The sequence below is a fragment of the Nipponia nippon genome, unplaced genomic scaffold, assembly GCF_047370975.1.
Source record: "Nipponia nippon isolate SJK-2023a ecotype South Korea unplaced genomic scaffold, ASM4737097v1 scaffold_3, whole genome shotgun sequence".
Lineage (NCBI taxonomy): Eukaryota > Metazoa > Chordata > Aves > Pelecaniformes > Threskiornithidae > Nipponia > Nipponia nippon.
Genome location: NW_028262347.1, coordinates 60,997,596 through 61,025,508, shown reverse-complemented (window position 1 = coordinate 61,025,508; position 27,913 = coordinate 60,997,596). Strand labels below are relative to the sequence as shown.

Sequence of the window (27,913 nt, the reverse complement as noted above, 5' to 3'; positions counted from 1 at the left end):
ATAGCTATGTCGAGTGTTTCATGGTAACTGTATTTGAGTGGGTTTCCATGAAAGTAGTGAAAAGTGCTTCTTTTGCTTAATCTTGCGGCTCTTCTTATGACAGAACTGAAGTCCTCGCACTACAATATAGTGTTCTTTGGTGTTTTTATTAACTTCTTTTTAATATTAGTGTTGCTACTGTCTGCACCGTAGGTCACTTCAGTCTGCCTTTCCCTCCCAGTCTGCTTTGGGAATGTATCTCTGATTTTTTGCCCATAGTTTTTAGGTCTGAGTCAGAGAGCAAACATGGAAACTTTGAGCAGAAACAGATGGAAGTTGAGATAAAATTATAAGAAACTGCAGAAGAACGATAGCCTTATGGGCAGTATATTTAACTTCTTTGCACTGCTGTAAGCATGTAGGTTAATAAATGGATTGTGTACTTCTGGAATAAAGATGCATGTTGGAGAACAAATGCTGCTGTGACTGAAATCAGACCATGTTGCTTTTGGCAGGATGTAAGGTAGCTTCTGTACATATAAGAAAGCCATAAACTAAGATAAGGTTTGGACCTTTTAGGATTGCTTCCAGGTGTCTAAAGCCATTCAGTTCCCTTCGGAGATTGCTCAGGAACAAAGTATTTCTCTGCTGCTGCTGTGCTTTGAGGTTTATACCACTGCAACAGAGGTACTGACAAAATCTTTTTGGCCTCAGAATGGGAACTGAGCTTGGAACTTGCACCCGTTTACCCGTATACAGCCTGTTATCAACCCAATAAATCAGTTCACATATCAGATTCTTTTTTCCTTTCTATATACACTTGATACTTGAAGTTAGATTGTTTTTTTTTTTCATGTAGTGTATGTGGCACACTTTAGACTCTATCATGAAATACATTCTGTGCTTTGGAGAAATTCTGTTAAAAAAAAGCCATCTAGTGGCTGCCTCTTGTGCATAGCCACGTTTCTGTCTCCAGTGACCTGACTCAAATCTCATTCAGTTCGATGGAAAGATTTTAAGTAAAGCCAATAACTCATCCATCAACAGTGCAATTAGATGTAATACAGGACAGCTTATGCATCTCACAAATGTGTAGCTAACATTAAATCAGTAGATATGAATGTCTGAATGCAACAGGAAACATTTTTTATATATGAATGAAATTGCATACGAAAAATTGTTTGTGGCCAACAACTCATATCCAAGAATCTAGGTATCAAAATGCTTGCTTACCTTATAACTAAAGTGGCTGTACATGCAGAGGAGGGCAAAATAAATGCTTCATAGAGCATATTGACCTTGGATTTAGACTAACCTACTCTTGCATCTCAGATATATCCTCCTTGATGCATAATGCTAGTGCATTTCGCTTGTTTTTCAGTGTGTTATACACATGTGAAGGCCATGGTTATTTTCTTAAATAGGATGCTGATCAGGTCAAACCAGGGGTGCAATTCAAAAAAAAAAAAACAAACAAAACAAAAAGATTGGATACTTACGAGTATGTCATTACATTTCCCTGTTAGAGGCTTATAAAATGCCTTCCCGAAGACACCTAAAATGGTCAGATTTTCATAAGGGTCTGAGTATTTTACCTATTTTCAACCAAATTTGGGAAGTTTTTTGTCCTTTGTTTCCTTGAAGATCAAACCACACCTGTCTTTTACCTCTAGGTATCTAATGTAAGGAGAAGTTACCACAAGGAAGGTGATACAAAAATACAAGTGCTGGAATATTACACTGTGTAATTCTTATTTTATATCTGTATCTTGTGTGGACAAAGCACACACAAAGAATCCCAAAGCCTTTTTTTCCCCAAGTAATACTAATGAAGCTGTCTAACTCTCCTTCTCACGCAGTTCTTATGGGAGTTTCATGAACTATTCATAGAGATGAATTTAAAGTAATTAGAAAATGGAAATATTCTCAGTTACTTTTAAATCTGATGAAGTTGCTGGGAGCACATTGGCACGTAGTTTCCTACAAGTCACAGCCTGAAAACTGCTGGTGCACATCCGTATTTTTTTACTAGAGAAGTGGTTTACTTTTTAATGTGGAGAGGAGCATTCAGTTTGCAAGGATGCTTGAGGCATATTTTTCCATACAGCTGCATCTTCAATGCACAGCACAATCTTAATTGCCTTTTATTAATGCATAATCAATACACTGACAGACTACAGAACCATAAATGTTCAAATCTGAATTCTGATAAACCTATAATCCTGGAGCTCAAAGATATAGAATGCTCAGTGAGGTTATGAATGACCTGCTGTGAGTTGCTCTGTTGCATTCAGCAAATGCAATAAACCTTGTCTTGCATGAAGATACGCAATACCTTAAGGGCTAGCAGCAGAGTCGTAGAGTGAAGTTGGGAAGAGCAGACCAGAAAGATCGGATTAGAAATGATTGAGCCTTGAGCTATATAATGCCCTAGATATGTATATCCTGCTTGTCTTGCTATCTGTGGAATTTGCAGACAAATTCTGGGAACCTTTACAGAAAGTGATACTGTAGTGAGCCTTCTGTAAGTCATCTTTAGAAACGGTACCATACAGAGAGATTTGCTCATTCTCTTAATAAGGTAGTGCGGTATCTCTCTTACTCATGTGTTTCCCTTCTATCAAACTTCATACAACAGCTCAACTCTTCAGCTGTTGAGAGTCTTCATATAGAACTGTCCCTGAGCTGAGCACTGCTCTCAGAGCCTGTGGCATAGTATGGTCTTTGTGTCAGCTCTGCTGATTAGGCCTGTTTGTTTAATTAAACAATTTAGAAGTTATGCTCTGCAGTGCTGTCCTCTGAGGACACAGATCCACTGGCTGCTTTTGAAGCATCACAATAATTGTTTTGTTTTAAACAGGGGACTCTTGTCAGACATAGTCCAGGTACTATGAAGAGCTTGGTCAAGCTTCGCTTTGCTTGATTTCTGTGTGAGGACTTACAGGAGACAGGGCAAACATGGGATGTTTTAAGAGAGACTCTTCAGCTTGTAAGCCAACATCTAACCACATGACTGTTCTCTCCTTTTAGTGCCGCCTGAGAGACATGACTTATTCTGCCCCGATTACGGTGGACATTGAATATACACGAGGTAGCCAGAGGATCATACGCAATGCATTACCCATTGGCAGGTAAGATACCGTATGTTGAGCTTCTGGTATTAGTTTTAATTTGCTGCTGTGTTGGGAAGAGTTATTACTGCAAAATAAATGTAGGCTAACCTTGCTTCCTTGTTAAAAGAAACAGTGAGCAGGCAAATCTTGATGAACAGCTGTACAAGATGTGATTGTTAGGTTCTGTCATAAGATTTTGTTTTGCAAAAGCTTCTAGAAATCTGTCTCCTTCCAAAGAAGGATGGATGTAAGGATGGATGTTGTCTATGTTTGCATTGATATAAAACCAAAGAGGGAAATATATGAAAGAATATTGGAGCTGCAAGTCGCATTATTGCAAAATGAAAATAATCATGTTTGCTTTGTAGGCAAATTACTCAGTCTTTCATACATAATATGTAGGGATACATCTGTGGAAGGTGGATGGTAAAACCAGTAAAGCAAGCATTAGTTCTTCTGTATGAGGTTAAGCTCTCTTCTAAAATTGGTTTGGTTTAGAGCCAAGGCTGAGCTTTGTGGAGAAATGTTGAGGATTTTTTAGTGTTTTGGTTTTTTCTAAAGGCTGTCAAATGACTTGAGGTTATTAGTACTGTGAAGAACATATAATTTCTTGAAGAAAAAATAATGTGCCTTAGGGAGAAAAACAAGCTCTTAACCATACCAAAAAGGCAAAATACCTAGCAGGTCTAGCATTTACTGAAAGCAAAATTCCATTTTAAAGGCAGTAAAGGTGCCTGTCTTTTGTAAACAAAGTTTCTTAAAGACCCACCCTGCTAGCTTTAAAGGTCAGTGCCTTACAGAGATTGTTTACTGTGTGACTGTGCATCTTACCAAAGGTAGAATACTGGCAGGAAAGAGAAGATAGATGCTTAAGGAGCTACACTTCTTGTAGTGAAATTTTAAGCTTTCATATTAAAAAAATACTTTAACTCTGTCAATAGAACATGATACACAGCAATGCATTTACAAAACCAAGCTTCTGTAGCTGTAGTAACAGTTTATTGTTCTAAGTAATTTCTTAAGAAAAGTTCTTAAAAGACCATCTAAATTTGAGTCCTTTGAATTATTTCATGGTGTGTGCTATAGGCAAATTAAAAAGTTCAAGTAAATGTGTATTTTCACAAAAATACATTATCAGTATGTATGCAAAATGCAGTACTTTAAAGGATAAGTTATAGCTAAAAGAAGCACAACAAGAACTAGTCTAGACATTTGTCTACATCTCTCTAAAAAAAAAAATGGGGTGAAGAAGACTTGTAAAGCATCCGTAACATACTGGAAAAGACTAAATTACTGCACAGTGGTAGTATGTTGCATCTTACATTAAGGCCTGTTCCTGTAAATTGTTCTCTTTCTGCTATAAAGTGAAGTCACGGCAAAAAAAGTAAATATTCTCCATTAAAAAATAAAGTTACGTCATCTGACGGGTTTTAAGGACATACATGCAAAAAGTCTTCTTGCTGTTAAAAGCTGTTAATAACCAGTTATTATTTCCATGGGAAATAATTTTTCTCAGCTATCCCTAGTATTATGCTGGTTTTCTTTTGCCAGATGAGTGTATACAATGCTCGTTTGACATGTGGTTCAGACTGTGACAGGAAAGCTGTGTTCTTTTCTCTCTTATTTCTGTTGTTTGGCAGAGTCACTGATAACCTGTGCATTAGAAACAAAAAAACCCCAGGACAATATCTTTGTGTCTTTAAAAAGGAAAATTCCCTTTGAATACTTAATAGCATTCCAAATTAGTGTACCCATTTTCTGTGTCTTTATGCACAGAAATTCAATAACTTCATTTTCCCATTTTCTTTTTTTTTTTTCTTCCCATTCTTCCTGATAACTTCAGATATTTAAAAAATTAGATTCTGTCCTCAAAAAAACCTTACTATTGTGTCTCATGTTAGCTGCAAAATATTTTATTGTTTGCAAGTGAAATAAAGACTAGATACTTGGTGACATCTGTTTCACTGGAGTTTTCAGTGATGGCATTTATGTACTCCATTTTGAGTTTCCTTATGCCAGCTGGCTACTGTTTCTGATACAAATAGCCAATGCATTAGGCATATCATGTGTGTGATACATGATTCTGATTGTCATATGAAGCTTCTTATCTCTAGGAAACACTTTCTCAGTGAAATGACTGAAGCAAGTAGGTTATCTGTATAGAGCACTGCAGTGAGAAGATAGCTTTTTATTCTCTTCAAAAACATAGAATTTTGAGTTCATCAGTTTTCTTTTAAGATATAAGAATATAAAAATGGCCAAGAAATTGAAATAATTGATAAGATTTGAATAAAAGAAATATAACTTCATTAGCAAAAGCTGCTTAATCTTAATTTTTGTTGAAGTAATTTTGAATGAAATATCTCTGAGGTTGCAAATAGTTGCATAGTAGAACTCATGGATAAATTTTGTCAAAATATGTCTTAGCAAACACCTGGAACATAAGTCTTACAAAATCTGTCCACCAAGGAGTCAAATTCTTTAAGCTGGATCAAATGTCCACTTTTTTGTAGAAGAGACTAAAGGGCATGGAGGTCTTTTGGTAGACATAGTGATAAGGTGTTTTTATCTTGTGCAAAATGCAGCTTTTTCTTTGGAAGTAAAATATGCTGTCTTTCAAAAGTTTTAATGAAAAATCTGAGAGCGGAAAGGTATGTTATGAAGCTGACTATAAAAGTACCCTTTTTAATAATAACTGCAAAATCATTGCTAGTTAGTTGTTGAATAAGCCAAATTCCTAGTAAGACTGCAGTGTAAACACACAAAACCAAATGAACCTGAACATTCCCTGACTTCATCACAGGGTGGTAGAATAATTCAGATTGGAAGAGACCTCAGGAGGTCTCTAGTACAACCTCCTGCTCAAAATGGGGTCAGCTCTGTGATCAGACCAGCTCGCTCAGTGCTTATCCTGCCAGGTCTTGAAGATCTCCATGGGTGGAGACTGTCCAGCTTCTCCATGCAGCTTGTTCCACTGCTTGACTGTCCTCATGGTGAAGAAGTTATGCCTTATATCCAGTCTGTGCGTCTTTAGTTTCTCTTTTTTTTTTTTTTTTTCCCTTCCCTAAGCGTAGAATTTGGTTTTAATTTCTTGGAATATTTTTCCACCACTTCGTGTTGCTTCACAAAATGCTTGCTGTAGGCTTCTGTTCTAAGACACCAGAGAAACCAGAGCTGCTACTGGGGAAACTTTATGCCTCGGTTATGTATTAGGGGCACTATCTGTCTGCAGCCATAGGGTGTGATTGCTGTGTGGGAAAATCAGATCTGAACTAGCTTTTTCTAATTAAAACTGGTAACAGTGGATCTGCAATGGCATGTTCTTCAGTGCAGACTGTACTGTTTTTGGGGACCAGGAGTCTTTGTACTAGTAATCATTGGCCTTGGTGACTGTGCTTGTTATGGTGGCCTGTAGTAGCTGCATGAAAATTAAATAGGAAGTCTACAGATTCTGCCAGTAGATGTCCAATTTCGGGTTTCTCTTTTCAAACTACATGTTCAATGAAATAAGGTGGGATTAAAGGAAAAACCTGTTGTTCACAGCTTGCATGTGTTCTAATTACCTTAAACATGTTTCCTCCAGTTTGTTCAGCACGGTTTTTGTTCTGAATTTGACTATTCATATTTTTCTATCTGAATCTAAAATAAAAGTGTAACTGGTTTTCTTGCAGAATGCCTATAATGCTGCGTAGCTCCAATTGTGTTCTTACTGGGAAAACTCCAGCAGAATTTGCCAAACTTAACGAATGTCCTTTAGATCCAGGTATGTTTGCACTCGTGTTCTTTTTTCCCATCTGTGCTTTTAGTTTTAAATCTTTTTCAGCAAAGAAATACCCCATTGGTATGTTTCTTGCCACTGTGACGTCGCTGTGGGAACTTTTGAGCTCAAGTGTATGCTTGTAACTAAAAGAAATCGACAGGCTTTTGAAAATAGTAAGAAATGGTTGACAGCATGGAATATTTGTATTTGCAGACAGAGTTTTCAACCACAAAAACAGTACACCAAAATTTTGAAGAAGTTGAGAAGTGTGTATAGTATTGTACAATGATGTGTTATATGGGAACAGAGATGGAGTTCGTTCATGAAAATGAAGTGGACCAAGGCAGACTGGAGTATAATGGTGTCCTCCAGAGCGCGAACTCTCATTTGCTGCCTTTTGTAAAGCAAGAATAAAGTGTTACATGATAATATTTGAAATGTAGAGAGGAATGAAGGGTTATAGCAAGCAACTACTTTGGTTTTTATCAGCTGCCTTTGAAGCCTGCACTGGACATGTGCTGTGCTTGCTTGTGATGGCAAGATAGAGTGACATGACGTGCTGTGCTGGAGGAGTGTTAACAGATAGCTACAGTTTAAGAGAGGAATCTAACATGGCTCATGTGCAGATTCCTTATATTGTCTTAGATACAACAAGGGAATTAAAATGCATTTTTAAAAGTAATACAAAAGAAATTTCTCCCTGGAGTGCTGGAGAGAGCAAGTCAGTAATTATGGAAGACTTACTCTCTTTATTTGATACCAAGCATCTGAAATGGCCAGTTCTTTTTTGATGTCCTTATGATATACTCTTCTGACAGGCAATATTTTTACCTAATTTGTAGAACTAACAATTCTATAACATCTTTTAATAAGTGTGGTTACCTTACAGGTTTGGGTTTTTCTACAGCTTTGGAGTTTTTGGTGTGCCTGTGCATTCTTGCTATCCAAGTACTTCCCAAATAAAGTCTTAGATCCAGAATACTGTGTGTGAGCCTTAGTCTGGTGGAATATTTTCATAGTTATCATAGGTTCCACACAGAGTTTGTTCTTTACTCTTTTAAGGGTGAATTTATTCTCCTGTTTTGTCTGTTGTCTACTTACTGTTTACTTTCTAGTAATTTATATTCAAAGGCATGTTGAAGGAGGCGAGTAAGGCACAAGGGTACTTACACGCAGAATCTTTCTTTTCTATTGAACAGGTGGCTACTTCATTGTTAAAGGTGTAGAGAAAGTAATTCTTATTCAAGAGCAGTTATCCAAAAACAGAATCATTGTGGAAGCTGATAGAAAAGGCACAGTTGGCGCTTCTGTTACCAGGTATGGTAAATGCCTGCAATTACATAAAGGAGATAAAACAAAGGCTTTAAAAGTTCATTGTTGTAGTTGAAGTAGCTGTGTAGTTTTCTTCCTAATATAGTTTAAAAGGAAAAAGCTGTAGACATTCAGTGCCCGTCTCTTGCTACTATCGTTTTGTATGCTAAAACATCAATCCTGAAATCAGTTAGTACAGGATTCCCACAAAAATCGGTGGGAGTTGCTCATATACTTCAGGATTCGTCCCTGACTAGGAAAACCAAGTCTGATTTTTGACATAACAAAGTGGGGTTGTTTAGTTTGGAGAAGAGGAGGCTGAGGGAAGACCTTATTGCTCTCTACAACTACCTGAAAGGAGGTTGTAGCGAGGTGGGGGTCGGTCTCTTCTCCCTAGTAACGAGTGATAGGACGAGAGGAAACGGCCTCAAGCTGCGCCAGGGGAGGTTTAGGTTGGATATTAGGAAAAAATTCTTCACCGAAAAGGTAGTCAGGCACTGGAACAGGCTGCCCAGGGAAGTGGTTGAGTCTCCATCCCTGGAGGTATTTAAAAGACGGGTAGACGTGGTGCTTAAGGACACGGTTTAGTAGTGGACTTGGCAGTGATAGGTTAACGGTTGGACTCGATGATCTTAAGGGTCTTTTCCAACGATTCTATGATTCTATGAAAGTGCACTTCCTAATTGATGGTATTTGGTCTCATTTTGCAGCAAGTAACATGAAGTTACTGCAGTGGAAATTGGATGTAACTTTTTGTCTGACTTTCTAAATCAAATTGGTGTAAAAGCTTTTAAAGGCGATTGAGAAGGAAACAAAAATCAAATATTTTTGTACTACACAAATTATTGAAAATGGCAAGGTAGTCTAAATTTCATAATACCCTATTACCTTGGAGTTGCAGGGTGATGTCTGGCTGTTTTAATATAATTTTTAGAAGAGGAGAAAGTGGGATTAATTCAGCTGAAAGATTGCTCAAGCTTGATAAGTTTTATACAGAAGATTTCTAGGAGTGTCAGTGCAAACTTTTTGTTGGACATAATATATTTTTTTTAACTTCAGTTCCACTCATGAGAAGAAGAGCAGAACAAATATGGTTGTGAAACAAGGAAGATTTTACCTGAGGCACAACACTCTGTCCGAAGATATTCCCATTGCTATCATATTTAAGGTAATACAACTGTTGGTTTGGAAAAAAAAGAAAAAGGGGGGGAAAAAAAGCTGTGCTATAGCTGAAGAATGAAGATGGGCAGCAGCTCTCAGAAGTTAATACGTACAGAAGGACGTGGCAGGGCTTACAGAGTGCACACTTTTTTCGCCTGGGAAGTCATCCTTATTGTACAGCAAAAAGGAGACACAGCACTGCGTTTTTCTGCAAGGAGAGCATTGCTGTGCCAAGACAAATGCCTGCTACCCCCTCACTGCTCTGTAAGGTCCCTCTGCACTGCTGCCTGTGCTTCTGTTGCTACAGAAAGTCGGAAGGGTTTTGGTTTCTTTTGTTATGAGCTATGTTGCAAACTTGTGTTAAGGGTCTTTGTTTCTGGTTTAGGTCCCCCCTGCCCCCACCTCCAACTTGTGGACTGCTGAGTAGCTCAGCACCCTTTGTGTCAGATCCAGGGACATGACATAGCCATGAGCTCGTTATGCATGACTTCCAGTCATAACTGTAAACAAAACTTTTACCCTTTGGGGACATCTTGCAGTTCTTAGACCTATTCCTAAAACCTTTAAGATTACTGGAATGGCTTGCATTTCTTGGCAGTTTACTACCTTCCCCTGTGAATGAGCTCTGCCTGATTCAGGAACACTCACCAGTATCTTCAGTGCCCTGAATGCATGAACAGACATCGTAGCTTTGAGGTGATCTCTGGTGGGACTGACAAAGGGCTGTGAGAGGCATCCGCCACTGATTCTGGGCAAGAATGAGGGAGTATTTGCCCTGCCAGCTGAGCTGGTAACAGTGTCATGCCTTGGCCGTCGTTGCCTGTGAAAATGCCAGAACTACTTTCTTTCGCCCTCTGCTTCTCTCGTTTAATTTAATTAATTCAAGGGTGCACACAACTGAAGACATAACGATTACTCCCTAGCTGCCCAACAGGACTGGAAGCAGGCTGGTAGCCATCTGTCTGTGGTATCGAATGCATGGGCTACAGCCAGTAAAGGTGGTGGGTGGACACGCACGGTCCGGCCGCTGGAGAAGACGGCAGGGCATGGGCAGGCCTTAGGCTAAGACCTGTCCTCCAGCAGCTGGTAACTCACTCCTTCCTGTCCTGGAGGCTTCACTGCTGCCTATAGGCTTGCAGCCTGGTGCAGCACGTGTGCTGAAGGAAACTGGGCAGCAGTCTTGGAGGCACTGTTCACAGGGAAGATGCCTTATGGCACAAAAATGCCTCTGACTGGATCTAGCCACCAAGAGAAGTAAATCCTGTAGCTCCCTTTTCGTCTTCAGTGTAATGGTTTACAGCACAGAAGGTTTGGGGAGGTGATAATCGCTCGAGGAAATCAATTGCCAGGAGAGGGCAGTACTTGCTCACATCATCCAAACAGTTTGTGCCAGCAGTGCTGATTTGTTGGCGTTGGCAACTACAGGCTTTTCTGTACTGCCACAGCTCTTTGGCTGATTGAGAGTTGTAAGAACCGGTTTTCTTGTAGGAATTGCTTTGGATTTGGTACGAGAAAATAGTTTAATAATTGGATTTAGGCCTGAGAAACAAATGTCTGTTATCTCTGATTAAGCTAATCTCTTTGAGTAGTTGGAGATCATGTGGTTTTAGTGACCAGTGTTAAAGGAGGTTGAAAAATTATTTGTGGACAGAAATGCACATAAAAGTGTCAGGATTAAGTTCACAACTCTTCTGTTGCAGGAAAATGTTAATGTGGCTCTTAATCCATTTGCTCGAGTACCAAACAGCTGGATTCTGCCTTCACTTCACTTACAGACTGTTATTACATTTTGTCACCCCCTGCTGGTATAGATAAATACCTGCTCACAGAAGAGTAACTGCTCTGGGTTATTAAGTCTGAGGAGGTCGTTGTTGGGGTATTTTTTAAGCAGTATTTTGCTGACTGTTTGATCACCTTCTGACAATACTTGCTATAATTATCCCCCTGCCTATATGTATCTTTTATATTCTAGATAAGGTTGCATAATTTTTCATTTATTTGTTGAATAAGGGGTTACAGTTGTTAGAAGCTCTTGGTCATAGTGCTTTTCAAAGATTTATATTGATTTAATCCACTAGCAAATTAGCTGCATCCACTTTAACTATTCTGAATGTTCCATTCTTGACCGGCACTTAACTGTAGTCATGAGGGGTCATTTTCCTTACCTTTCCTTTAATGACATGTGAACTTCAGGGGTCTTCTGTCCACTTCCGATGAGTCTCCAGCTGGAAACTAAAAACTCCAGATAGTCTTTTCAATGATTCTTAGGCAGACACCAGCCTCTGATCTTTCTTTCTTGGGCATTGCTGTAATGTGGTATTACTTTGTTGTAGTTAACTACTAGAAGCAAGGTTAGAAATGCTACAGCCCTGAAACTGGAAAATCCCTAACTTAGGGATCCCTGTGTAGCCTCAGCTCTCTCACATGGCAGTGTTATACACAAGAGATTTGTTGAAAAGGAAGTAGGGAAAATAATTCCTTTCTGCTGAGACTCAAGCCTTGGGCATGGAGCATGGGTCTTCCTCGTTACTAGTAAGTGTTCTGCTTCTTGTAATACAGAGATACGTACCTCCAAGGGGCAAAGTTCAGACCACAGATTGTCTGTACAGCTTAAGTTTTGATTGCCTTTGCATCCTTAACTTTTACTGTAGCAACTGCTTGTATAATTTTCAATTAAAAAAATAAACTGAGAAAGCAATGACAAAAATCTGTTGCTCTGCATTTCCTCGCAGACCAGCATCCAGGCTGCAACCATGTTTCACAGACCTCTGTGTTTTGACTAAGAAAATGACTAGCAATTGGTAGAGGGCTGCTATCCAGTGCATGGGCCAGCTAGAGGGGGCAGTTTTGTCAGGGACTATCTGAAAGTCAGTGGGAGAAGGTTGGGTAATTTTGGATTGTCTTTCTAGTCGCGGTAGCTTTAAATGGCCCAGTGTTCCTCCAAATGATTTAAGATGTAGATCGGGTACAGAAAATCATTGTAACTTCATAGAAAAGAAAGCAAGTACTGGAGATCTGTGATCTAATGTGGATTTAAAGCTATTGCAACTGTAAAGTGGAAGTGTACTAATATCCCCGAGACATCTTTGTCAAAAGCAAGGGCTGTGAAGTAGAGAGCATTACAAACACCACCCACTGACAGAGCTGAGGCCTAAAATTCATAAAGAGCTCCCTTTAACTAGAATCTAAGAGCACTTCTGTGTTTCAGGCATGAGTCACGGACACATCTTAGCTGCATGCTAGGGCAAGACCTGAACATAGAGTGTTCCCCATCCTTTCTTTTCTTTCATGGTGAGGAAGGAAACCCAGGTGCATGGGCTGTGGGGAGGGGTGGAAAGAGTGTGGATCCTACGGTCCCGTGATCTGGATAGGTGGGGGACTGGGCTGCGCAGAGTCACCCTAAAGGGAGCATCTGCCTTGCTAGTGCATCCTTATGCATAGTCTCTTCTAAACTGCAAGCCTGAATGACCTTGTTCTGCTGCTTTGCTTTTCTGCCATCCAGACCTGTGAGGATCTTTGTGATTGTCATATTCAGAGATTCAACAGCTAGTTGTGCTGAACACATGTAAGTTGCGGTTTTGTGAAGTTTAGCACATTGACCACAGCTAACTGAAGTTTGATAGGCTACAAAAGGCATGGTCTTGGCACTATTCTAGGACAGACTTGAAGTGTCTGCTCTTCAGATGTGGGGAAGTTAGTGCTTTGTTGCTGTGCTAGCTTAAACACTTCTCCCCTAACCTTTCTTCTTGAAAGTGATGAGCATTTGTGCAGCCTCTATATATGTAAATGCAGTTTTTTGTTTGAAGTAGTGATATAAATGGGGCAATTTTGCGCCCAAAGTATGTATTTGTTGAGGTTTTTAAAAGGCTGTTAACTGCCTTGTAATGGGAAACAGACACAACTAATTTGCTTCCTGCTTCCTGTGTAACACTGTTCATTATTTAATATACATATGCAACCAAAATGGTATTTAGGATGTCCCGAGTTGACTTGCAACCCCAGGAGACCTTTGTTTTAGCTGTGTGTCAGTTGTGCACAGATCATAGGGCTGTGTGAACTGTGCGTAGTGGCTTTTTTGAATATGCAGGCTATGAGCTACGCACACTTTACCTGGGGGGCTCGCACAGTTTTAGGTAGCAATGAGTATTAGAGGAGGTGTGGAATATTCGGGTAGTACTCAAGGGTGTTTCTGTCCTGAAAAACACCAGAGTCACAGGTGAGGTGGTGCTGCTGCTTTTGCAGGGAGCTCCCTACATTGCAGGGAGCTAGATCCGTTTTAAGGTAAGGGCTATTTTTATTTTGGGTTTGTGATCTTGATTCAGTAGACTTGAGTGAGTCCTGGGAGCTGAAGTAAACGAAGGTTGCATGCTGCACCAAAACTGGTTGGGGAAGGAAGAGAATTATAAGTAACCTAGGGGGACTTAAAAGTTGAATTTTACGACCTGAATTGCTAGGTGAAGTATCTTTAGTTTATGTGGGAACTATAAGGAGCCACTCTAGGACCTGTGGCAAAAGATTTGAACAGCAGGTCGAGTTTCATTTTTACAAACCTGTGTTAGTCTTGGAGCTGTTAAGATGCAACTCTAGAGGAACAGCTGAATGAGGGTCTTACTGGATCTGCAGAATTACAGGTTCCCATGGCTGCAGTTTCATAGCTCGTATCTTTTGAATTATGAAAGCTCCAGACCAATTCTGTCTGTGATGTCAACCCTGAACTTCCCTGACATCTTTTTAATCCAGTCATCTGCCTGTCTCCATTCTGTAATTTAGCCTGATGGACTGCAGAACTACATTCTAGGGACGTGCCATGGAAACGCCTAGACATCATCATTAAGACACAAGCTGGGGGAGGAAGAGCTGGGCTCGTGCTCTCTCATGCACACTCTCTCATATGTACACATGTGTGTGTGCGCACACGCGTGTGCACACACACACGTCTTGGGCAACAGGAACCTCCCCAGTCCTAGGAAGCGGTTGACCCCAGTTGGACCACTTTCTCCCACTTGAACTCAGGATGATCTGAATATTCTGAATGTTTGCTTTGACTTGTCTGTCTTGTGTCCATTGACTACTAGCCTTCCAACCATATTCTTCGACAGCCTGCCACCGTCTCCTTCCTCATCCTTTCACTGCTACTGTTAAGTTATCCCTTTGCAATGTCTCTTTCCCCTCCACTCCCCCACCCCCCCGTAAAATTATCCCGTTGTAACATTGCCTTCCAATCAAAAATAAACAAGACATCTTGGTTCCTGCTTTGCTTTTATGTTAATTCCCTTTTCCTCAGCTTTGTCCTGGGATCACGAGCACTTTAAGCATAGGACCCATTCCTACTTTGCATGTCCTCAGTGTTTCTGTAACACAAGCAACAACCCAGGAATATTTTGTTGCTATCCTAGTGATGTTACAGGCTAACTCTGGAGTACTTTTTTTTTTTTTTTTTTTTTTTAGTAGAGTGCAACATCAGGGCCAAATTTACTAAAAAAGAAAGTGTTAAAATTACAAATTATCTGATACCAGCATGTGCCTGTTGCTTGCCCTGTTGTGTTGCATGTAGGTGGATTTGTGTCTGCAGCTCTGCCCATGATTGTTCAGAGTACAGAGGGGAATAAATGGGTCTACTTTTAGGCTGTTGTATCAGCACATCTTTTTCAGTGATTTGCCTAAGTTCTTAGTCATTACTCATAAATTAATTTCCCCCAATTTGCACTTATCTAACAATACAACATGTATTATTTGGTGGCAGATCCCAGCCTTTCCCACACAGAAATTCAGAATTCTCAAGTGAGTTTGCTGCTACAAACTTCAACTAGAAAATCTACATGGGCATAATGATATGTCCTATTCTCATCTTCTTGTCAGACTTTTGATCAGAGAATTCATCAAGTTAGAAGAAATCATCAACCCTCTTTAATTTACTGTGGCTTTCTGTTTTTTTAATGGATGAAAGAACATAGTAAAACTGCAGGTTGACTTTTTTTTCCCCGACTTGTTTTGTTCACTTTTTACATGACTCTTACAATCTGGTTGCCATCCTAAAATTAACCTGGTGGACAGAAATAGGGTGATATATTATCAGCTTGCATTTGGTGTGCGTTAGATAAATGTATTCCTGGTATACATGCCTAGAATGGTATAAAGATTCCCTTAATAAAATTTTGTTCTTCTGTAGGCTAAGTGCAATAATTGTATCAATCTAGTTGTGGTTCCTAAACTGGTTTGCTGGTCAACTATTAAGTCCTAGACACATGGAAAATTACTACTGTGAAGCTTTCATGCTTTTGTGGACTTTCTTAGGAGTCTGGCTCTCAGGTCATGAGGGATTTTGTTAACTTCTCTGCTGAGGTTTTTTAACTACTGTGTGACCTTATTTAAAAGGGTGAGGAAGCGTAATAATATTTGAAAAACAGAGATCTGAACTACAGTAATATCACATGGGCAAATTCTGGTTCTGAAAAGAGCCCTGAGATCAGAGAGGTGACTACTTAGTGGGAGCAAATTATGATGAAACACTCTTACCTGGTGAAGTAACTGTGTCTTAATTTGGCAGTCAAGTCTGTCTGAGATGGTGGAATTGTGATCTGTGCTTTATGCTAAAACAGGAATGTTCTCGCACTGTTATGGGTGTGTGCTACTTTTGCACTGCTTTTAATTTCTAATAAACCACGAGGTGAAGAAACAGTTTTAAGTTAAAGGAACTTCAACCAACCACTTCTTTGTTGAAAAAGAAGGAAGAAATAAAAGAGAAAAAATCTAGATACTTAACAATTAGAGCAACAGTTTTGCAAGGGGATAGTGTTAGCTAGGTGTTAAGCAAAGTGACACCCAATGAAGGCAATAAGAAGGAAAGGTATTCGTGCATTTTTGAGGAAAATGTGACTTTTTGGGACACTGCCAGTTTTTAATGAGAACCAGAATACTAGGGTCTACCTAGGCCATTATTTACAATGGTCTTTGTAGCAGACAGTTTGAAGAATAATATGAATGCAAAACGTAACTTCCTCACAAAGTTCTGAGAAACATATTATAACTCAGCCAGAAGAGGTTTAGTGAGATTATTCCATTTCTTGGTATGGCAGAGCTCCAGGCAAATGTGTGAAGGGGGGAGCTTTAGCACCATCTGGAATCCACAAAGGCCTTCACTGCTGGCTGCCACCTTGAAACACTTATTGATAGAGAGATTTTTCTAAACCTGTTAAGCGCTTTCTTAGTTTATTAAGCTTTTTCTGCAGTATAAAGTTTAACAAGGTGTCCAAGGATCAGTGAAATAATAGAATGGCTTTCAAGTGGAATTGTGTAGTGAAGTCATCTTCTAAATGCGGAGAGCTGCAAAGGAGGTAAATTGTAAATGTTTCTCAAATAGGACGTGCTGCATCACAGTCAGCTGAGTTTGCAAAATTGCTTGTGGTAAGAGACCATGTGTAATCTTTTAAGAAATTTGACCTTTCTTTATTTATTGTAGATTCTGACTTGGTTTTCATTGTTACACACGTAGAGTTGTTATTACCTGGTATTTATTTTTTTCTTAAGAAAAAAACTACAGAATTTAACTCCTGTCAGTGAAGAAAAAAAAGGCTCTCCAAAAAGTGTTTGTGTGTTCCTGCTGCTTATCAAGATTTCCATTTAACATTCTTCCATAGCTAGAATATGTGCTGCCAGTGCCAGATGGCACAGTTTCTTAGAGAAGAACTAGCTCTTGCTTAGTAGTAATGCAGACAAACAATACCAAATTAGCATAAGCAAATGTCAGTGAGTTAACATAAAGCCTGTGCTATGTCTGTCTTTTCTTCTTTTCCTAGGCCATGGGTGTTGAGAGTGACCAAGAGATTGTACAAATGATTGGCACAGAGGAACATGTGATGGCCGCATTTGCTCCTAGTCTGGAAGAATGCCAAAAAGCTCAGATTTTTACACAGATGCAGGTGTGTCTTTTCACATGGCCAGAGGCCATAAAAATCTAAAGACGGTGGGTATTGACCACTTTGCTGCATCAGCAATCGACATACACTTTGTGTTTAGAGGTTTGTTTTGGGGGGTTATTTTAAGCTGAGGGTTTTTAAGGGGGCAGGACTTGTCCAAAGTGAGGCTTTGCTCTCATTGCCTAACTGAAAAAAAAAACCAAAGTCAAGAAACGCTTTGTTTTCAGAAGCCCAGGGTTATGTTTTAATGTATGTGACAAGTAGTGAAGCCCATAAGATTAGGGTTTTTTGTTGAGGACGATTCCCATTTTTTACAAAAGAATTGCATGCCCTATTTCGCAGAAGCCCCGTTCATGTAAACGTGACCGTTTCATCATGAGTAGATGTTCTCCTCCAATTCTAATCTCTTGTATAAAGTCCAGAATAATAGCCACCCTCCATCCTGCAAAAGACTCACCAGAATTCTCTTCAGCTCATGTGTCCTTTTTTAATTAGCCAGAACACAGTCCATTTTGCTGGCAGCATTTCCACCATGTACATATTAATGTGCTACAAGAAGCTTTTGAAGATTAGTCTTATTTCTGCTATTTCATTGTAAACTTCATTGAATCTTTCCATGTGTGATGTTGAGTGTTGTAAAGTGAACGTCTTTCTAGTTTGCATCTTTTGGGGCTTTTCAGGGTTAGAGGTAGCATGAAGGCCTTCCTTATTCAGAGTCAGAAGAGTAAAATGGTGATGCTGGAGGAACATAGAGAAATGTGAAGCAGCCAGGAAAGTAGCAAAACAGAAATACAGAAGTTACTCTGTGCAAGAAATGACAAATGAAATGAAAAGAAAGTTAGCTATTTGGGAAAGAAGGTAACAGAGGGAAAGAATAGTTTGTCATTTAGTGGAGAGGGTAATTCTTTGGCATGGGGGCATGGCTTCATTTCCACGCAGGACTTCTTGTGTGGACCTGGATAGTTTCTCTGACTCATCTGACCCTGAATTCTGCAGATTGATTCCATTTCTTGGACAACTGCTAAGAGAGTAAGAATCCATTAATCATTGCAGTGTACTCTTGGAGACAGATGCGGATGCCACGCAGTAGTGTTTAAACAGTGAGTGCCACCTCACGGTTTAATATCTGAATGAAACTTAGCAAGTACACAAAAGAACTGGAGTTGAAAAATCAAATTAAATAAACCAGATATCTTTGGAATTTATGTAATCCTTTTTCCTATATCTCCGCAATCCCCTTTCTTTTAATATTGTAGTAATCATGCTCTTTCACCACTTCCCATTCTAAATGTTATCAACATATGATAAACAACATGTTGTATATTTAATTATAATCAATTGTGTCAATTTTCAAGAATATATTTTTATTAGCATCACTTACATGTTTGGTATTTTGTGGTTTGCTTGGAGTTTGTACCATCTGTGGCTAGTGGGATTACACTGAGGAATACATACAGATCTGTGTGTGTGTGTATTTGTATAGGTTACAATTCTGGTATTAACCCAAGTCAATTATCCCCCTTGACAGGCATTGAAGTACATTGGAAACAAAGTACGAAGGCAAAGGATGTGGGGAGGCCCAAAGAAAACAAAGATGGAAGAAGCACGAGAGCTGCTAGCATCAACTATTCTGACCCACGTTCTTGTATGTAATGGTTTTTTTTTTAAACTAGAGTAAATTTGTGTGGTTATTTATGGTGTGAGCTTTGTTGGCAGGGAAGAATGTCTTTGATTGCTTTGGAGCTGAGATAAACTAAATCGTCCTCAAAATAAACGGGAAGATTTGGATTGAGTCAAAAGTAATCTTTATATTTATGAAATGCTGTACCATTGAACTACTTGTGATACTATGCATTTTTTTTCTGCATAGCCAGGCAGTATCAGCTGTTAGTTCAGGACATTATTCTCATCGCCTATACCTTTATTCTGATTTGTTTTCGTTTACTATCTGTTTCAGTGTCACTAGTGTATATTACTTTTAACATTTTTTAAGAAAGTAAAGTGCACAAATCCCTTTTGTAACTCCTCAGTCAGCCCAGATCACCCATTGATTCAAATGGATACGTTTGTCTGAATAAGAACTAAGGAACTGATCCTGAAACGTCATTACGTTTTGGTTTTTTTTTTTTTGGTTGGTTGGTTTGTTTTGTTTACAGGTGAAGGAATTCAATTTTCGTGCCAAGTGCATATACACGGCAGTGATGGTGCGCAGAGTAATTTTGGCTCAAGGAGAAAATAAAGTAGATGACAGAGACTACTATGGAAATAAACGTTTGGAGTTGGCAGGGCAGGTAAGTTTTTACTTCAGAGCAAAGTGCTCTTTTGGGGTTTTGTTACTACCTGCTTTCAGAAGATGCAGAATAAGGAGCATCCCTGTCTTCTCGATTGAAGTGTTTTTCCTCTCATTTTATTTTTGTTGGCTTTTCTGTGTTGGCTTATAGATACGCTTCCCTGATTGAGACTAATAACTTATATCCTCACTTCTGTATTGCCTCTTTATACCAGATAGAAGGACAGAGCAGTGCAAATACGGCATCCGTTCTAGTACCATTGTAACACTGATAGTGCCAAGAAGGCAGCAGTAAGATCCATCTTCCAGTGTCGCCCTCTAAGCAGCTGGGTAAGGGAATAAACTGAGACCAAGTACGTGCCTGCATATCAGGTCCAGGCTGTCTCACTATAGAGAACCCAGCTTGTGTAGCAGCTCACAGAACAGCCACTCAGACCTCCTATAATTTGGAGAAGCCCATAAGATTGTTTATTTGTTGTCAACTGCCTTTCTAGCCTCTAGATTAGCATGAGTTAGCAAAGTAAGTGGTTTAAAGTTAACTTGAGCAACTAATGAAAGTGGATTGCATGGACTTCTCTGCTTGCAGAATTTTGGCACTGGATGTAGAAGCAATAACAAAGGGCTGCGAAGGAGGGAGTGCTTTGAGGTGTCTGACTGGCACCGTTCTTTTGCAGAGAGGGTGGCAGTTCACAGCTCTTGGCCAAACTACGTTCTCCTAATGCAGTGGGAATTTGCCTATCAGGTGAAGGAACTGCTTAGTTACCATGGCATGGATTTTTCCTTGCCATGTGTGGTTATTTGATTAACAAATTTAGATTAGGATTGCACTTCTGTGCTCTATATTAACTGAAGTTGGAGTTTTGGCAGTCAGTATCATCTCTGGTTATTGATCAAGCATCAGAAATTCAGACAAGTAAACGTAATGCACCAGGTTGGAGAAACTATGCGTCTCTGCTCCCCACATAATTTGTATTGGGATTTCTGTTCCAGCGCAAGTAACAATATCCGTTCCTTTTTGTTTGTATCCAGTGGGAATTGTCATCTTACTGTACTTCTGAAGTTGTGCGCTTGCGTATTGTCTCGTACTCCTGTTCTCCTTCCCACCCTGCCCTGTCCTCCATGCGGGCATGTGAACACACACACAGAGCGCGCAATCATTTCGGAGTAAAAACGTGCTTTGCTTCCTAGTTTTCTGAAGAAACTGAGATGATACTCTTGAACACACTCTAAGCACAGATACAAGGAAAAAAAAAACCCTCTTAATCTGTTAGGAAAAAAAAAGTCCTTTCTTTAAATTAATATGTTGACTGTTCATCAGACTTTTACTCCTGTGGTGAAGCAGAACGTATTTCTAAAGTGTAAGGAGTAGTAAGAGGACATTAATGCAATATTCTGATGGAGCAAATATTTTAAGCTGTAATGGATTTATTTGGTTTCTGCTGTAATGTTGTTGCTGTAGTTCAGTATGACTGTAATCTAAAATTAATTGTTGCTTTGTCATCGTATTGTTCTTGTTTAACTGGGTTGAAGGAGTAGTTTGTTTTTTCCTAGTATTTTTAGAGGCAGAAAGTAGAGCAGGTAAAAAGTTTTCTACAAGCTGTAAGAAAAAGGCCTCTGCTTACACAGATGTTAACAACCAAAGTCGTTTTAAATTAGCTGGGAAGAGGTTTCGAATGTAGAGGATCATCATAACAAAGCCAATGCGTATTTTTTCTACATCAAGGAGAACTATGCGGGGGGGTGGGGTGGGGGGGTGTAACGCTTGATTAAGAGTAGTTCTGGCTCCCTTGTGATATTTTAAAAGCTCATTTCAAGCTGAACACTTGAATTCCTCTCTGCCATGTTATCAGTGTAATATTAATTTGATTGGATTACAGACTGAAAAGTGTAGGGATTTTTTGCCAGTTTCTAAATGTTTGTGTTTAGCTAAAGTTTGCGTTGATAAAATGGTTGGTGTTTTATTTAATACCAGCATGTTCCTGGAATAAAAATCCTGTTGATTTAAAATTTGAATAAAGAAAAAAAAAGAAAAGCTTCCCATGTGAGAAGAAAAACATAGCGGTCTAAACAATGTAAAGACATAAAAGGCATTGTGTTTATAAAAATGTGTGAAAACAATAGCTGCTAATTTCACACCCCATGGGACAAGAGAGTACGAAATGTGCTTTAGCTTTAGATAACAGAGTTGTATCCACTAGCCAAGCTGGTTTACAGAGCTTTCTCTTAGTCTTTCTGCCACTAGAGGCTCGGTAGGCCAGGTGCCAGCTGAGGTGTTAGCAAAACCTACAGATTTCAGGCTTAATCTTTTCACCTACCTTTTCTCTTTCCTTAATGTGTTCATTATTTGCTAAGCATTACTCTGTTCTTTGTCCTCATATTTTTTTTTTGTTTCTAATGCAGCTTGCTTTGTATGGGTGAGATATGGAACAGCACCAAAATCCGGCACCCTGGAAAGCAAGGGATTTCTACCCTGTGACAAAAGAATACCGCCTTGACTTCAGAGATTGCCTAATCCCAGCTGTTCTGATAATATAATTAAGGCTGCCTAATGTCTTTAATTTTGCAACCAGTTTGTGTGAAAGGGAGAATTTGGCACTCTAAAGGCTTAAACGCTAAATAGCAATCTCAAGGCGCCTAATTAGAATTCTCTGACATTAAGCTAATTGGTGAAACTGTATTTCAGCAGCTTAACTTCTTTATTAATTTTTCTTAGGATTTTCAATGAAAATCAATTGATGAGCTGTCAGTATTTTTTTTTTTCTTAAATATAATTTGCTCTTTAGTGCTCCTGTCTGAAGCAGGCTGAAAGGCCCTGGACTAACTATGAAATCCATTGAATATTATCACTGGCATTCCATCCTTTTTCTTTAATCTCTTGCTCTTGACCTAAATAATGTGGTTATTTTGAGATTCTGCTTTGCCAGATAGTCAGAGCTCTTACAGACTGAGAGTCTGTGAGTGAAATGAGCAAACTATGACACTTTTCAGACTGGCAAATAGCAGCAAGTTCGTGTACTTGGGGTGTAATTTACTTTATTAGTTCAGAGTAGAGGAAGAATGGCATGGCTTTATATTTATAATCCCTATGGCATGTGGAATGAGGAGAATTTTGCAATTTTATGATCAAGAAATCAAATATGAAAACGTTTTCTGAGCGAATTCTTTTAAATGTTCCATTAAATGTTTTGTTAAATGTTTAAGTCCTGCTCAGACCTGTTGAGTTCAAATGTATACCATGATTGATCTCAAAAGAGTCTAGTTCTTATTTGACAAGACTATCAGACATCTTAAAACTGTGCACATTCCTTCCTTGTACTTTTTCCCTACTTTTGAAGTACTTCCCTCATAATCTAGTTGTTGGGAGACTCCAGTGGGTTCTCCTTCCTAATATGATGCTTCATAAAAGATGCTTTTATTTCTGATGGAAATCTGATATAAATGAGCTGTGACATCGCAGGTGAGTTGCAGGTGACTGGATTTCTTTTGATAGTGGTGAGAGGTTATCGCCTTGTGAATGTTAATGGTATTGCAACCATCAGGAAGGGAAAGAGGGTCTACAACACCTTCCTCTCATGCCAAGGCCAGGTTTAAAAAAAACCCACTTAACTGGTTTTCAGCAAAAACTCTCTGTCCAGAGTGGAAATAGGATTCCATTTTTGTCAAAGGTTAGCATACAGTGTGTGTTATTGCTGGTTTTACAGTTTAGTGACTGAACACTAAGTGTTCCTTATGTCTTGTAGAGTAGACTGTCAAAGATCTTGCTCTCCATGAAGGCGAGCGGGAGCATTTTATTGCAAATCAGATGTCTATCTTGAGTTTCCAGGTGTTATTTGTTATTTTTTTTATTCTTAAATGCATTTGTGATGCCAGTGAAAAGGGTAGCTTATAATTTAGTTAGCTGCTTTACAAGGCAAAAACTTTTGAGAAAAATATCATTTGAGAAACAGAAAGGATATTTTTTAACTGACAAGAAGTAGAAAGGTAGAAATATTAAACATGTGTCTTGTCTCGTCCCTCCCCATTTCCCAGACCTGGAGAAGTATAATTTTTTCCCTTAATCCAATTGTTTTGTATTTCCAGCTTCTTTCTCTTCTATTTGAAGATTTGTTCAAAAAATTTAACTCTGAACTGAAAAAGATTGCTGACCAGGTAATCCCCAAGCAACGTGCAGCTCAGTTTGATGTAGTGAAGCATATGCGTCAAGACCAAATCACCAATGGCATGGTCAATGCCATCTCCACAGTAAGTATTTTTGTTTTCATTCTACTACGTAAAGTTTTTCTACCATAGTGAATGATGGAAATGTGTAAATTTTGTTCTGATGAATCTGCTATCTTTGGTCATAAAAGCAAATCTATTTAACATTCTTTATAGATTAAAATTGCAAAACTGTCATGGGCAGGGCTTTTGGAATTCACTGAGGAATCATTAATCATCAAACCACTTTTTATTTCACCGTTTATTTCAAAGTGATGTTTTAGTGTTTGTGAAGGAATGGTAGAAACAAGCAAATTTAAAATAGTGATCATGTTTGTATTTATCCAACTTGCTGTCTTCTAGGTTCTACTTGACTATGTGGTTCATGGTATTTTTTATTATATGGATTTAGCTAGGATCAGGTTACATCATACGTCCAAAAGGTGGCTGAAAAACAGCAGGAAAACATCATGAACAGAAAACAACTGGAGGGGGGGAGGATGGGTAGGGAAAAAAAAAAAAAAAGCTGAATTTTGAGCTCTTTAAGGGCAGTGCCTTTTTGTTCATGTGAAGTTGCTAGTATGAGCAGATTTGCAGCATAGAAATTAGTACTTCTCTGCTAATGATACTGAACTATTTAACAGGGAAAACTGCTACGTGCTGTATTATTGCAAAAAACTCCCATAATTAAGTCTTTAAATATTTGTCTTGCTTAGATTTTAGCCTGTGTCTGCCTTCTACTAGAATGGGTATTTTCATTTGTGCCAGTGGACAAGAACAAAATACAATTACTAACTTTGTCTCTTACCTCACACATCTGCAAGAGTAATTTATGAGATGGTTCCTGAAATCTAGCTACTAGCTTGTAAATGGCTTTGAAATCCATGATTTTTTTAAGAAATTAGATTAGTCTAAGTATTTTAGTAGCTGGTAAAAATTGTGCAACTTAATTTTTAATCTTTGGAACTCTTGAGAGGGCTTTTCTGCCTAGCATGAAACTGAGGTTTTTCTTCAGTTCTTGTAAACAAAATTAACTCCACAAATTGCATCCAAAACCACCGACAGTCTGTTACTTACAAATCCCAGTGTTAAAGCTTATCACTATTTAATTTTACGAGTGCCCCAAATGTAGTTAAATCTCTACAGTGCACGTAACCAAAACAATTGACAGATTTGTTTCTCTAAATGCTAGTGCTTTCTTCTAGCCGGTGCCAGTTTTTCCATTTGGACTGACAGATAAATCTGTAAACTATTCAGTACATATTGTAAAGTCTTCCTTCTTCCACTATCTTTGGACTGTTTTTTTACTGTAACATAAGCAGTTAAACACCATCTGCTCTTAAGCATTGAAAATAATTTCTCAGGAACAATGCCCAGTGCATACTATTCAAGAGATTAAGCAAATACCATAAAAATCATTCTTGGAAACGACAATCTCCAATTTCACCAGAATGCTTCAATGATAGTCTCAAAAAGCATGAAATAACTCAGCGGATTCATAATTACACCAGTAGCATGCAGAAGAATTCATAGCACTACTGCATCAACTGTACAGTGGTGTTCAGTGATATTTGCTATAGGTCTTCTTTTTACCCTGGAAAATACCAGAAGAGAGGGTAGGTCAGGCAGTAATGCCAGAGGCCTAATAGACATTTCAGCATCTGCAGAATCATCAGATGCCGCTGAGGGAGCAACTTTCAGTTCACAGGAGTTTTCAGTAGGAAGTTCTCCACGGGGGATGGTCTCACAACAGCCCTGGCCCCATTTGGGGTTTTTTGGACAACTTTTGAAGGAGCCAGTCTGTCACTTCCAAAGCACAAAGAATTTTTCATATTATTTCTCCAGGCAGTGTTTTTACCTCCCCTTTCCTCCAGTCTTTGAGATTTCACAGTCTTCTGGGCAGCGAAGAAGAAACCACATGCTGGTTTAGACTGCAGATGCAATCATTTTATTGTATTTTTCCACTTATATTCGGATAACTCCCAGTCCTTAAAGAATGAAATGGTCAGTGAGTGAACCCTTCCCAAGAAGGCTGAGCAACTGAACAGGTTTCTTTTGACTGACTTACTGTTGGGCATTATGTCTTCCCACTTTCTGTAACACGGAAAAAAGGGAAGTTCTGCAGACTATTTGATAGTCTCTCCAGTGGAAGCAAATAGCAAAATCATTCGGATGGGTGGTGGTTTCTTGCTGTTCATCACAAAATGGGATTGTGCTGTTAATGTATAAATAAAGAAGCCAAGCAAATCACCCTCTAAAAGGATTTCAGTGTAGTACAGCAAGTGAGCTTCAAATTATTTGTTAGCATTGGTGAACTGAGTTTATCAAAACAGGAATTAGCAGAAGGCAGTCCTTGGGAAAGCATTACCTTTGAGATCTTCATTGCCTTTGGACTGACCGGTAACATGGTGGCTGGAGTAAATAGTACTAACTGGGAGAGAAACTTGCTGTATCCACTGACTCAGGTGCTGGGAACTGTATATGGAGTAGCTGTCATGAAGTCAAATATTGTAGTGCCAAATTTCAAGATCCTACAGTAGAGATTATTGAACCTGCTTGGCATGGAAACATAATCGTGTCCTAGAACATTCTCTGAACTCCTCTGTTCTCCTCCTAATTAAAACCACAAGTGATACTGCCTGTGACAGTCCTGAAACATGAAACCTCTGACATATGCATGGATCTTGCATTTCATATTTGGTGTAATAGTACCAGAGAAGTTGGATAGACCTAACCCCCCCACCCTCTTCTTCTGTGAGAAGACACATCAGTGAGTCTTTTCCCTCTGGATTCTAAAAACAAAAAGCTTCCAGAAAGTACAGACGGCTTTGATGTCAGACTTCTCCAGCATAAATGCCAATTTCCTACAAAAATAACAAATCACAAAAAAGGCAGAACTGAAAGTTTGTGGGATCTATCGTAAAAGTGTATTTCACTCAAAATACCTTTTTTTAAATACTCGAAAAAAGCTATAAAGGGAGAACAGAAAATAATTTAATTTAGCTAAATTTGAGTAGTGATTTACCTGTGAGGGACAGATGATGAAGAATCTTTGTGTGATTGAATATATAATAGCAAAGGTATCCTCTCATCTGAAAGAGCAGTTCTTTTGTTTCAACTTTTTTTAATACTTAGTACAAGTATGTTATAACTAGTAGTTTATATGCAGACAGGTAATTAGAAAGTTGTTTTCTATAAATGGGCAACATTTGCTGTGCAAAGCTCCTCGGATATCATTCTGTCTAGGTACTGAGAAAAGACACGTAGTGTCAAGACAGGGATGAACTGCAATAACTTCTTTGAAATGTTCGTTTTATTCTACAGGGAAACTGGTCTCTGAAGAGATTCAAAATGGACCGCCAAGGTGTGACGCAAGTATTGTCCCGCTTGTCTTATATATCTGCTCTGGGAATGATGACTAGAATCTCTTCTCAGTTTGAAAAGACAAGGAAAGTGAGTGGTCCTCGGTCACTACAGCCATCTCAGTGGGGGATGCTCTGCCCATCTGACACTCCTGAAGGAGAGGTGAGGAACGTCTGTTTTGCTTTCAGTATTTCTTGTCCTGAGGAATGGAGACACTGTTTATTTTGAAGCAGGTGATCCTCCATCAGAGGAAGAATTCTGATGAGGAGGTTTCTGGAGAGATAAATTATCCTCAGCCTGATAACACAACATTTACATCCTGGTCCTCCCCACTCTGTTGCCTTTTTTCTCCTGCCTGAGTGGATTGGCTGGAAACTGTTCAGAAATCATTTGGCTGTATGAGAATGACATGAGGCCTCCCACTTTTGCAGCAGAGCTACTTGCTCTCTTTTGATCAGAGCAGAAAGAGAGAAGTCCTAAATCCGTATCCCTTTGTTCTGTAATAAATGTTCTGTTCTGAAGTTGCAGCGTCAACCCTGTTTTTTTCTAGAAACTTATAATATTATTACAGAAACAGCTTTAGCCTATAGCTTGAGGAAGAAAAACACCTTTGTATGTTTTACTTTAAAGACATCATCCAGCTATTTCAACCAAACAATTGATGCTGACAGTCTTTTTTTTTGTTTTTCTTTTTTTTTCTTTTTTTTCCCCTGAACATAAAGTACTGGGGGAACTCTGAACCTTCTGGCATAAATATGTAGTCAATATGAGCTAGTCTCATTAAGCAGCTGAAATAAAATTGCACTGTATAAAATACCTGGAT

The 27,913-nt window shown here is 39.0% G+C and overlaps 1 protein-coding gene across 3 annotated transcripts in view; it reads left to right on the top strand.

Annotated features, from left to right (window-relative positions):
* Positions 1–27,913, top strand: part of POLR3B (RNA polymerase III subunit B) — an 80,430-nt gene that overhangs the window by 4,665 nt on the left and 47,852 nt on the right. For all 3 annotated transcript variants that reach the window (XM_087766645.1, XM_009474166.2, XM_087766646.1), the window contains 9 exons: positions 3,010–3,110; positions 6,764–6,855; positions 8,052–8,169; positions 9,223–9,331; positions 17,121–17,243; positions 18,769–18,885; positions 19,397–19,531; positions 23,611–23,772; positions 27,052–27,252. In XM_087766645.1, coding sequence (XP_087622771.1) covers positions 3,010–3,110; positions 6,764–6,855; positions 8,052–8,169; positions 9,223–9,331; positions 17,121–17,243; positions 18,769–18,885; positions 19,397–19,531; positions 23,611–23,772; positions 27,052–27,252 — 1,158 coding nt within the window. The remainder of the gene's footprint in view (positions 1–3,009; positions 3,111–6,763; positions 6,856–8,051; positions 8,170–9,222; positions 9,332–17,120; positions 17,244–18,768; positions 18,886–19,396; positions 19,532–23,610; positions 23,773–27,051; positions 27,253–27,913) is intronic.